Source organism: Tursiops truncatus, chromosome 9, assembly GCF_011762595.2.
Source record: "Tursiops truncatus isolate mTurTru1 chromosome 9, mTurTru1.mat.Y, whole genome shotgun sequence".
In the NCBI taxonomy this organism is placed as follows: domain Eukaryota; kingdom Metazoa; phylum Chordata; class Mammalia; order Artiodactyla; family Delphinidae; genus Tursiops; species Tursiops truncatus.
Window position 1 is genome coordinate 49,249,259 of NC_047042.1, and position 12,436 is coordinate 49,261,694.

The following is a 12,436-nucleotide window of genomic DNA, read 5'->3' on the forward strand; positions in this document are numbered from 1 at the left end:
GGTTAGGGCTTCAACATGTGAATTTGGAGGCGGGGCGCAATTCAGTCCATAACAGGCACTTGGATCACACTGAGTTTTTAATATTTTCCCAGTGTTTTTTTTCTATAGGTGTTTTTTCACCTTGATTTCTTAACTCTTATAACTTGAAACTCTGGTGAATAGTTTCTCAGCAATGGTTCAACTTTATTGGTAATTTTTTGTGATGTTAATCTTTTAATATTTTATAACCATTAAAATATATTTACATATATTATAAATATATTTAATATTTTATAAACCTAGATAAATACATTCTGAAGCAAAACTGAAACTGTTCGCATTTCTACTTCCTCATTCTGCATCAGCACAGGGGCAGGGCCTCAGGAGACCAGAAAACTTCACAACTTAAAGGCTTATTTTTTAAAAAGGATCCTTACAATCATACATCTCCTACCCATTAGAAGAGGAATAAGAAAGCAAAGATTAAAAACCAACTATTTCAAGTTTCCGACATAAGAAGAGGAAGTTTTCAGAAAAATCCGGGTAAGTTTCTGAATCATTACACTTTTATTTTTTATGCTTGTGAGGAGACAGCTATTTTCATAAACTCCAGCTGTACTTCTTTTTATAATAAAACATGTGTTTGTGCATAAGCCAATTACTTGTAAAACTAATGAAAGTAATTAGAAATTTCAATGGGTTAAATACATATCAGTATATCTAATTGAAGCTAACTTTGTAAATGCTCTTCTGCAAAGAAATGGATCATTAAGTATATACATAAGGTGGCGAGAGTGTTTCTGGTCATGTAGGGCAGTGGGAAAAACGATACAGAAACAATGCAAAGAAGTTCAGGAAGTTAAGCATAAAAGATTGTAAAGGAACCTGTGGTTGTGTGCAATTATGCAAAATTCTGTCTTCCAGAACTTGAGATGTTACTAGATGTTTTACATGTAATCAAAGATAACGTCCTCCAGAGGCTATTTTTCAATGTAAGTGCTTCCTTAACATCCATGTCATACAGCAATCTGGTTTAAAAATTAAAATAAAAACTTATCCTCAGGAAAATGAAACCTAACTTGGCTTATGTGTGGTTTCAGTTCATCAGACCATCAGAGGAGTGTGTGTGTAGCCTTCCTGGGCAAGAGCCAGGATTCTGAATTGTCTCTCCCCACTATCAGCTCTAAGTCCTGTGGAGCAGAACAACTCCTCAGGGCATGGATATCCGGGGTGCTACTGAGGACACCCCTGAGATGAGGGTGGGTGGACTTACCCCTAAGAGTACTTGTCCCTAAGAGCTCTGCTAATTTGTTACTTCTTGTTTAATACCTCAAGAGAAAAAACTGGAGGAGTCACTTGAGAATGGCATCCTATAGCTCCTTTGCCAATAATTAGTTACTACTAATAAGATTTGTGTTCGTGATTATTTCAAAACAGGAAGATGAGGGCCCCTAGGAAGCCAAGAGTTATATCAAGCCATTCTCAAAATTTGTCCAACCCAGTCATTTTAATCTTTATTTATCTCCAATAATATATATACATATGCTCTTAAAATTAATAAAGTATAAACTAGTTTAAAGGCATTCCTGATAGGACTTCCCTGGCAGTGCAGTGGTTAAGAATCTTCCTGCCAATTCAGGGGACATGAGTTCGATCCCCGGTCCGGGAAGATCCCACATGCCGTGGAGCAACTAAGCCCATGCGCCACAACTACTGAGCCTGTGCTCTAGAGCCCGCGAGGCACAACTACTGAGCCCACGTGCCACACCTACTGAAGCCCGTGCACCAAGAGCCCGTGCTCCACAACAAGAGAAGCCACTGCAATGAGAAGCCCACGCACAGCAGCAAAGACCCAACACAGTCAAAAATAAATAAATAAATATATATATATATTTAAAAAAGCATTACTGATAGAATAGGTTCAAATCTTTATATGTTCACAACAGCTATCATGTGGGGAGAGGGAAGTTGAGCAACTTTTGACATTATAATCAGTCCAAGGATATTATTGAAGTTTAGTATATAATATTGAGACCAGATATTCCTGATGTTTCCATTTAACAGAAGAAAAGACTCCATACTTGAGGAATAAATGTCAGTGACCTTATTTGAGAAGAATATTTCTATTTCCTGGTATCTATTGGCAGAATCAGAACAAAAGGAAGTAACAGAAAACTGTCACCTGTCAGATGGCACAAAGTTCCCTTTGCAACATCCCCTATGTTAGACACAGCACACAGTCACTGGTGGTATGAGGCCAAAGAGCTGTAAGAATAAGGGGCAGACTGCAGAGGGAAATTCTTGATGCGCTGCTTCATTTCCAGAAGGTTGGACCCTATTGGAATTTTGTAGTCACTGGTTAAACCAAAAGAGAATATCTGGAGTCTGTCCTCTCAGTCTTTAGGATGTGCAGAGAGAGGGGAATGGTTAAATTACTGAAAGAAGACTCTGGCTAAGAGAAGGTATTGCATCAGACCTAAACAGAGTGTGTCAGTGGAAAGGGGCAGGCCCCTCAACTGGAGATCAGCTTCCCAGAGCAGAGGCAGGAGATTAAAACAGCAGAGGTGCTGAGGACCCAGAGGAAAAAGGAACCCATGCCAGGGAAAACCTGGTATGACAAATGGCTTCATTTGGGGACTGAGAATGACACAGCAGAAAACTGATATGGGCTATTATGGAACTGGGGTACCTAGAAGGACTGGGGGAGGAAATATATTCATTTTCTTTTCCTTTTGATAAAAACTTATTTTTCCTTTTTTTTTAATCTTTATTGGAGTATATTTGCTTTACAATGTTGTGTTAGTTTTTGTTGTACAACAAAGTGAATCAGCTATAAGTATACATATATCCCCATATCCCCTCCCTCTTGAGCCTTCCTCCCATCCTCCCTAATCCACCCCTGTAGGTCGTCACAAAGCACGGAGCTGATCTCCCTGTGCTATGCGGCTGCTTCCCACTAGCAATCCATTTTACATTTGGTAGTGTATATATGTCAATGCCACCCTCTCGTTTCATCCCAGCTTCCCCTTCCCCCCGTGTCCTCAAGTCCATTCAATAAGCCTGCATCTTTATTCCTGCCCTGCCACTGGGTTCATCCGTACCGTTTTTATAGATTCCATATATGTGCGTTAGCATACGGTATTTGTTTTTCTCTTTCTGACTTACTTCACTCTGTATGACAAACTCTAGGTCCAACCACCTCATTAAAAATAACTCAATTTCGTTCCTTTTTATGGCTGAGTAATATTCCTTTGTATATATGTGCCACATCTTCTTTATCCATTCATCTGTTGATGGACACTTAGGTTGCTTCCACATCCTGGCTATTGTAAATAGTGCTGCAATGAACATTGTGGTACATGTCTCTTTTTGAATTATGGTTTTCTCAGGGTATATGCCCAGGAGTGGGATTGCTGGGTCATACAATGGTTTTATTTTTAGTTTTTTAAGGAACCTCCATACTGTTCTCCATAGTGGCTGTATCAATTTACATTCCTACCAACAGTGCAGGAGGGTTCCCTTATCTCCTCACCCTCTCCAGCATTTATTGTTTGTATGTTTCTTGATGATAGCCATTCGGACCAGTATGAGGTGATACCTCACTGTGGTTTTGATTTGCATTTCTCTAATGATCAGCAATGTTCAGCATCTTTTTTCATGTGTTTGTTGGCCATCTGTATGTCTTCTTTGGAGAAATGTGTATTTAGGTCTTCCACCTATTTTTGGACTAGGTTGTTTGTTTTCTTCATACTGAGCTGCATGTGCTGCTTGTATATTTTGGAGATTAATCCTTTGTCAGTTGCTTCGTTTGCAAATATTTTCTCCCATTCTGAGGGTTGTCTTTCTGTCTTTTTTATGATTTCCTTTGCTGTGCAAAAGCTTTTAAGTTTCATTAGGTTCCATTTGTTATTTTTGATTTTTATTTCCATTACTCTAGGAGGTGGGTCAAGAAAGATCTTGCTGTGATTTATGTCACAGAGTGTTCTGCCTATGTTTTCCTCTAAGAGTTTTATAGTGTCTAGACTTACATTTAAGCCTTTAATCAATTTTGAGTATTTTTGTGTATGATATTAGGAAGTGTTCTAATTTCATTCTTTTACATGTAGCTGTCCAGTTTTCCCAGCTCCACTTATTGAAGAAGCTGTCTTTTCTCCATTGCATATTCTTGCCTTCTTTGTCAAAGGTAAGGTGACCATATGTGTGTGGGTTTATCTCTGGGCTTTCTATCCTGTTCCATTGATCTATATTTGTGTTTTGGGGCCAGTACCATACAGTCTTGATTACTGTAGCTTTGTTTCAATCTTTTGTGACTAGATGATTGAAGCTAGAGTTAGTTCTGGCCTAACAGGCAGCAAAGAAAAGAAAGTTCCCCAGATTTCAGTCTGGGATTCAAGCCACATAAAATAATTGACCTAGTAAAATGAGCAAAATCCCTTGACCCACAGACACTGCTAACTCAAGGGTTTTCAAAAATTCATTATTTTTTACTACTCTAAGAAAAATGTTATTTATTTGACAAATTTTTGTTAAGAAGCTACTATGTGTTAAGCACTGTAAAATAAGTGAACAAAACACACAAAAATGTTTGTCCTCATGAATCACACAGAATAATGGGTGGGGCAGAAAATAAACAAGGCAAATATGTTAAAATATATGGAATGGAATAGTTGATTGTGGTAAGTCTTAACTAGATTTTTTTAAAAGCCAGATGAGGGATAGGAGACCTTGGGAGATGGGATAGTTTTCAGTAGGCTGGCAGAGCAGTGCCTCCGTGAGAAGGTGGCACTTGATAAAAGACCCGAAGGAAGTGAAGGAGTGAGCCCTGCAGGTGTCTAAGGACATTCCAGGGATAGGAAGCAAGTATAGTGCTGGAAGCAGGAGCAGGTGCCACATGTGAGGAGCAACAAGGCAGCCAGGGAGCTGTACCAGATTTACAGAGAGGAAAAATAAAACTAAGATTTTATATCAGAGGGGTAACAGGGTGCCAGGTCATATGAGGCCTTGTAGTTCCTAATAAGGAGCTCAGCTTTCACTCCAAGTCAAACGGAAAGCCACTGGAAGGAGTGAACCAAATATTGGTATGTTATTTACATTTGAAAGGATCACTCTAGCTGCTATTTTGAGAAGCTCCCAAAGGGATCAATAACAGCAAGAGGGAAACTCAGTGAGACAGCCACTCCTATAATTCAGGAGAGAGACATGGGGACTTGGACCAGCTGGTGGGAAGTGGTAGCTGGTAATCAGATGCTTGTTTTGAAGCAACCTATAGGATTTTCTCCACACTGAATGTAGAATGTGGGAGAAGAGAAAGAGAAAGTATGCCTGCAACATGTTTTGAATGTTTATTTTTTTTATTAAAAGTATCAGTATTTAGGAATATAGGAAGAGATGCCATCTAGCTGAAGGATGTTCTTTTAAATCTTCTATGTTCGAAAATTTTTATAGTAGAAAGTTAAGGGGAAAATCTGTGCTGTAAACAATTTCTAAGCAACAGTCCAATCAACTACATTTTAATTTTGCTGTGATATCTTTTTTTTTTTTAATGTAGTAGATTCTCAACAAATATACCCTCAGGTAAACTAGGAAATGACCAGGTCTATTCTTCTCACATATCTACTTCCTCATAGATGCTTTCCGGGATGTGACTCCTGAAAATTCACAAGAAAATGCAACTCATCTAACTGCTGGAGATTAAAGAACCTCTTGAAGAACTATTTCAAGTTGCTGATATGAAAAGTAGAAGTTTTCAGAAAAGCTCTGGTGAGTTTCTAATCATTAAATATATCTGTTTCATCAACTTTCTTTGAAAGCTATCTTTAAAATCTAATTCTAAAAACTAAAGCAGAACTTTGGAAATGAATATACTTCCAAGTGTACATAAGCCATTTCTAGCAAAATGGTTCTAAAAGGAATGAGAAATCTCAGTGCTTTCATATACATATCGCCAGATGCCACTTGTGCTGACTGCAGAGTTCTTCAAAAAAAGAAATCTTCCAGCAAGCAAGGTGCAGAATGTTTGATGGTGGAAGGCTCTGGAGATGAAGCTAGAAGACCTAAGTAAAATGTAGTTCAGAAGATCAGGAATTCAAGCATATGAAACTGTGTAGAAAATTGTGACCACATGCAGCTATGCAAAATTCTGTCCTATGTAACTCAAGATGATATCAAAAGTTTACATCTAGTTAAAGATGAAACCCTCCAAAGTTTAATCAACATTTTATTTAAGGCTTTCCTTCACAATTAGCTTGTACAGAGACTATGAGAAGAATTACATAATTTTAATGTAGTTAAATATAGTTCCAGAAAATGAAAGTAGCTAGGTTTGTAGTTTCAGTCCGGAAGAACATTAGAGCAGGGCATGAGCCTGCTGAGCTCCAGCCAGGACTTCGAGCATCCTTCTCTGGAGGTATGACTACCTGCATGCTGCCAAGGCCCAGCCTCCTAAAGATGGGGGTGGGCACTGGTTCTCACCCTGAAAGCTGCTAGTTTGATCCTTCCTTCTCACCCCCCAAATGGAGAAAGTACAAGTCCTTAGGGAATGGATCCTGAAAGTAAGTACTCATAAGGAGACCTCTAGGGTTCAAAATTTTCCCAGAACAGAATAAAGAAGGTAAAGTGTAATTCTTCCCCCAGTTCCAACCAGAGCAGTTCCACCTTTACCCATTTAGACACAGAAGTTTCATGTGCATTTCTTTTGAAGAAACAAAACAAACAAGGAACAGCACTGGTTCTGGTCCAATTCCCCTATACGCACAATGAATGGGAAAACAGGTTGGCTGAGAGGACACATAATTTAATTATGACATAGTTTTCCTGATCACAACTCCTCCCCCTTTACTTACACTATGCAGCTTCTTGCCAAACATAAAGGTCCCTCATGTTAAAAAATATGCCAACACTCCAGAACATAAATCTGATCAGATAATGTTCATGAAAGGACTTGGTAAGCCTCAGAACAGTGAACTATATTAAAGTTCTATATAAATATTAACAAACCATCACTGAAAAAAAGGTTGAAGACACTGATGTGCCAAGGAGTTATGTCAAAGCATTATAACCTTTTTGCTCAAATCATTCTCACCTTGAATTAAATACATAGCTCCAAACCAAACATAGATCAGAGACCACATAAGTTGCTCATGTAATTGACAGAGTACAAAATTCATCTGAAGGGGTTACCAAATGTATAGTAGCTTCAGATCATTATATATCTTCTCAGCTCCCATCATAGGAGTGGCAGCTGAGAAATTTTTTAATGTTATAAAGGGTCTTCATCTTTGAATAATGGGGGAACCTTTGAGATAAGGTAGAGATAAAAAGACAGGCTTGGGCTTCCCTGGTGGCGCAGTGGTTGAGACTCCGCCGGCCGATGTAGGGGACACGGGTTCGTGCCCCGGCCCGGGAAGATCCCACATGCTGCGGAGCGGCTGGGCCCATGAGCCACGGCCGCTGAGCCTGCACGTCCGGAGCCTGTGCTCCGCAACGGGAGAGGCCACAACAGTGAGAGGCCTGCATACCGCAAAAAAAAAAGATAGGCTTGCGGAGAACAGATGTCAGTCACCCTATTCCATCTCCCCGGATAGAATTCCTCGGAGAATTGAAACAATAAAGGAGAAAGCAAGAAGGAACCTGTTCCCCTGTGAGGTGGCGCAAAGACAAGCCCTCCCACCATCTCCATGTTACACACGGGCACATGCGCGTGCCCGTGGGCGCGTGCGCGTACGCACGTACAATGTCTCTGGGCAAGTATAATAATAGCCAGTAAGCCGGAAGTCCTTCATATGCTGTTTTTTGTAGAATGCTGAGCTCGGGGGCAATTGCTGCAATCACTGGCTCAAACAGGAGAGAAAACCTAGAGCTTCTCTTTACAGTCTTTGGGGCGCCCATTGGAGCCGATGGGTAGCTTACTGAGAGAAGACTCTGGCTAAGAGAAGATAGTGCCTCGGACCTGGGCAGAGCAAGTCTGTGGAGAATGATAAGAGCATGTCCAGAGGAAAGTCCGTTTGCCTAGGACAACCAGAGCAGTTCAAACGGCAGAGGATAACGCAGAGACCCTGTGAGTCGAGCTCACTGAGGACCTGGAATATAGAACTCTGAAACAGGGTGAACCAAGACAGCCAGTGGAAGAAGCTTATACTTAGAAAATAGGCTTACAATGCAAGCCCACCTGTGCCAGTCATCCATAAAGTGAGCGTACACAGGTTAAGTTAGAACCCTGTTTTCTCATTTGTCAAATGATAATAAACTTCGTTTGCAGGCGTCTGATGAGGATTAAATTGGGTAGCATAAGTTACATATCTGGCACTTGGTAGGTTCTTATTAGGAGGCAAATTTATTGAGATAATTCACATACCATAAAGTTATACAATTCAGTGGTTTTTGGTGTATCCGCAGAGTTGTGCACAATCAATCTTAGAACACTCTCATCACCCCAGAAGAATTCCTGTACCCATTAGCCGTCAATCACCATTTACCCCATCCTCCAGCCCCTGGCAACCACTAATCTACTCTCTTTCTCTATGGAGTTGCTTATTTTGGACACTTCATATAAATGGAATCACACAATATGTGTTTATTTGTAAATGGCTTCTTTCACTTTGCATAATGTTTTCAAGGTTCACCCATGTTGTATTATCATGATTTCATTTCTTTTTACTGTCAAACAAATTCCATTATATGGATACACCACATTTTGTTTATTCAATCATGAAAGGCAATTTATTTTTATGAAGCACTAAATGAATATTGCTTTATTGATCTAAAATGGGTGTGTTTTACCAAGTTTGCTGAGGCCTTCTTGAATTTAAATAATAGCTGTCCTTGTCACTCCATTTCAGTCTTTGGTTAAAGAAAGTTATTCACTGACACTCTAGTTCAAGCCCTTTCCCCTAAACATACAACCTTAGTTTTCTCAAACTGTATTGTTTACCCCTTTTCCAATACTCATCTTCACATGTAGATATGTTGCAGTACATCAGTTTATATGATTTTAAATAAAAACAATATTTTCCAAGTAGTTGGAAGACTAATTATCACATTGGAAACAGGGAAATGAACAACTGGATGAAAAAACAAAAAACAAACCCATAGGGTTTTTTTAGTTCATTACTCATACCTAAATTAAGTATAAAATGAAAAAACAAATATACCCCAGAATGTTTCTTCAAACCATTTAAATTTTTTATTTTTTCATTTTTATTTGAGAAAATAAATATCATTCCTGAATATCAAATATGCATGAGTTATCTAAGAGCCAGAATATCTTTAAACATGGTTGGCTTCTACTGAGCCCTGTGAAGCCATGTTACAACACTTCCTGAAGGATGGATAAATACAGGCCCTTCGGATCAGCAAATCCTTTAGGGAACAATCATTCTATTTTCCAATATTAACAATACTTCCAATGTTTCTGCAAAACACATGACTAGATAAACAAAGAGACTGGATTAGAGAAAAACTTACAGTAAGCTTGGTATCACTCTGAAGGGATAACTGGTATATTAATTTGGAAATACCTATAATAAGAAATGCACGCCCAATGTGGAATTTTAAATCATGTAAATAGTATTTTAAGTTACCAAAAAGACTCTTAGCAAAGAGATATGTAACAAGAGGCAAGAAAAAAATTTTTTTTGGCTGCACCACACGGCTTGCGGGATCTTAGTTCCCTGACCAGAGATGGAACCCAGGTCCCGGCAGTGAAAGCACCGAGTCCTAACCACTGGACCTCCAGGGAATTTCCAGGAAGAAATTTTTTAACAGACATCAAAGATCAAAGGTCTCTGCTTAAAGCTGAGTAACCTTTGGTAAATAAAGCATACCTATATGCTCTGAGTTTAACCAATTTTTTTTTTAACATTTTGTGGAATAGAGACTCTGTTGTCCAAACATGCCTAGTCCCTGTGGGAAAATTGGGCCTTCCAGGTGGACAGGTGGCAATGCATTATCTGTTGCTCATAGGATATAAGCCAGTTCCTGAATGGAGTCAGCTCTTCAAGAAGCTTCATGTGTCCAAAAGACTGAAGATGTGTATTGGGTATAAATAGCCACAGGAAGATTCAATTTGTTCTTACAGTCTTAGAAAAGTGGAAAGTAGCATTCAAATGAGTCATGGCATACAATTTATAAGTCCATCCAGAAAGAAAAAATTAGTAATAGTTAGAGAGTTAATAGGAAATATCCATGTGGTCTGCGGTTATTTAAAAGATATCCATTGTGTGCAAAGGAGCAAGACTGCCTAGTAGGATACAATATCCATATGTGACCCTTATAATGTCACTTTACTTTGTTCTTTCAACCAATTGTATTAAATTTCCATCTGCCTGCTCAATATGTATAAAGCAGATTCGCTTTGCTGGCTCATCTTGGAAGTCCTGAAATGATGTTCATTACAGCTATTGTAAAAATATAAACATTGACTAATGAGTGCCACATCTGACCACTCCTAAGATGGTGAGAACATATTAGACAGTTCTAACATCAGGCCAGATATTATGCGTACCAATTAAACTAAACCCCTTGTACTCACAGGTGTCGTGGGGTAAAATTGTGATGTCTGGCAGCCTTAGACTTTTGATACGGATGTGCCAAGTATCATTATTTCTTTATTCCTAAATTTGCCAGGTGAGATTACACCAGTTCCTTATTTCAGTTTGACTGATAGAGTCGCCTGATACAAAGACTCACCATGCCTTAAAGAGTATTGCTTCTGGTACCAGTTTGGACAAAGGCTTAACAGTTTTTCATAAAGTTAAACACACACCTATTTGATCCAGCAATTCCTTGCCAAGGTTATTTACCTAAGAGAAATGAAGATATACGTCTGCACAAGACTTGTACAGAAATAGTCATAACAGCTTTCTGTGTGATTGCCAAAAATGGAAATAACTCAAATGTCTCTTTAAGGACATTAGATAAGTGTGGTATGTTAATAAAACAGAATACTATTCAGCAATAAAAAGAAACAAACTATGGATACATGCAACATTTAGACCAATCTCAATGACATTATGTTGAATAAAAGAAGCCAGTCACAGAAGAGTATATTCTATATGATTCCAGTATATCAACACTTGGATCAGGTAAAGCTAATCTATGGTGAAAAAAAAAAATCAGCAGAGCGGTTTCCTCTGGAGGGGGTTAGGAGTAACTGAGAAGGGACATGGGGTAACAGAAATGTCCTATATCTAGATTGGGGTGGTTTGTCAAAATTTTACATTTAATATATGTGCACTCCAGTTTTACCTCAAGAGTAGCAGAATGTAAAAAAGAGAGAATGGCAGAAAGCTAATAGCTTTGAAGCTGAGTGATGACTACATGGGGATTCATTATGCTGTCCTGTTTACTTTGTTTGTATTTAAAATTTTCCAAAGAAATTATGCCATAAAAGTCTATTTCATGATGTGGGGAAACAGAAGCCATATTTTGCTAAGTAGAAGAACAAAACATTATAAGGCATATACTTCTACTATTGGGCAAATATTTATCTGAGAGATTATCTATAAAGGACCGAGAGATTGTATACCAAAAATGTTCATAACAATGAATGGGGGATGGGATTCAGGTAGAGCTTGTTTTTCTTCTTTTTTCTAGTTGTTTCTGATGTTTTTAATTGAACACATATTAGCTTTTTAACTAGAAAAATATACTGTAAATATTACTTTCTTAAAAATGAACAATAATAAGAACCAAAAAAAAAAAAAGACTCAGTCCTAATTACTCTGAATCAATAACAACAAGGGAAATGTGCTCCGGACACTTGCAAAAATCCTGTCTCATGGACTAAGAGGCTTCTTGGTATTATAATGTGGCAATACTTCCTTCATCTGAGAGAAAGAGGAACATGATCGAATGTAAAATTTTTGCTGGTTCTGTTCCTAAGAGAAATTTTATTAAAAAGAAGGAGAATGGAATGAAAGCATGAGATATTCTACAGAGTGTTTCTAGATCATGACACATTTTTCTGTGCTTGCTACATTATAATAATTTTATTAGAGCATAAGGACCCCAAATGAGTTAAAAGAGAAACATTGATCAGATAGTATCCAGGGAGCTTAACTTTGAACACTCTTCTCTTAAGAAAGGGATCCTCACTCTTTGGATTATTGAAATAATTTAAATAAAAGAGTTTAAAAGAAGGCCTGGAAAAGAGAAGGAACTTCCCCTGATCTTCACCAGAGAATTCCTCTCAAATATAGGACGTGTCCTCTAGTGTCCTCCACATCCCAGGATTATTCAGAGGCTTACTTGAAGGAGAGGACTGATGGGTGAAGAACCAGACTGAGATCCTAGAGCACAGGAGGAGAGGGGGAGCTAGGCAACATCAGAATTCACCAGCAGAATCCACCCCCTCAGGTGGAAAGGCATAACTGGTTTCCCCTTTTCATAGGACCGTTTCAGGAAACAGTTGGCCCAAGAAGTTCGTATGCAATAGCAGGACTGAACCAACATGGTGGGT

At 38.7% G+C, this 12,436-nt stretch overlaps 1 protein-coding gene across 3 annotated transcripts in view; it reads left to right on the forward strand.

The window, feature by feature from the left end:
* Positions 1-345: 345 nt before the first annotated feature.
* SAMD9 (sterile alpha motif domain containing 9) overlaps positions 346-12,436 on the forward strand; it is a 31,227-nt gene continuing 19,136 nt past the window's right edge. Inside the window, exons 1-4 of one of the 3 annotated variants that reach the window (XM_073809711.1) lie at positions 346-522; positions 904-971; positions 4,086-4,162; positions 5,607-5,739. In XM_073809711.1, coding sequence (XP_073665812.1) covers positions 5,709-5,739 — 31 coding nt within the window. In that variant the 5' untranslated portion in view covers positions 346-522; positions 904-971; positions 4,086-4,162; positions 5,607-5,708. Of the gene's footprint in view, positions 523-903; positions 972-4,085; positions 4,163-5,606; positions 5,740-12,436 lie in introns of those variants that run through there. The other 2 variants (XM_073809710.1, XM_073809713.1) reach the window with 2 other exon arrangements.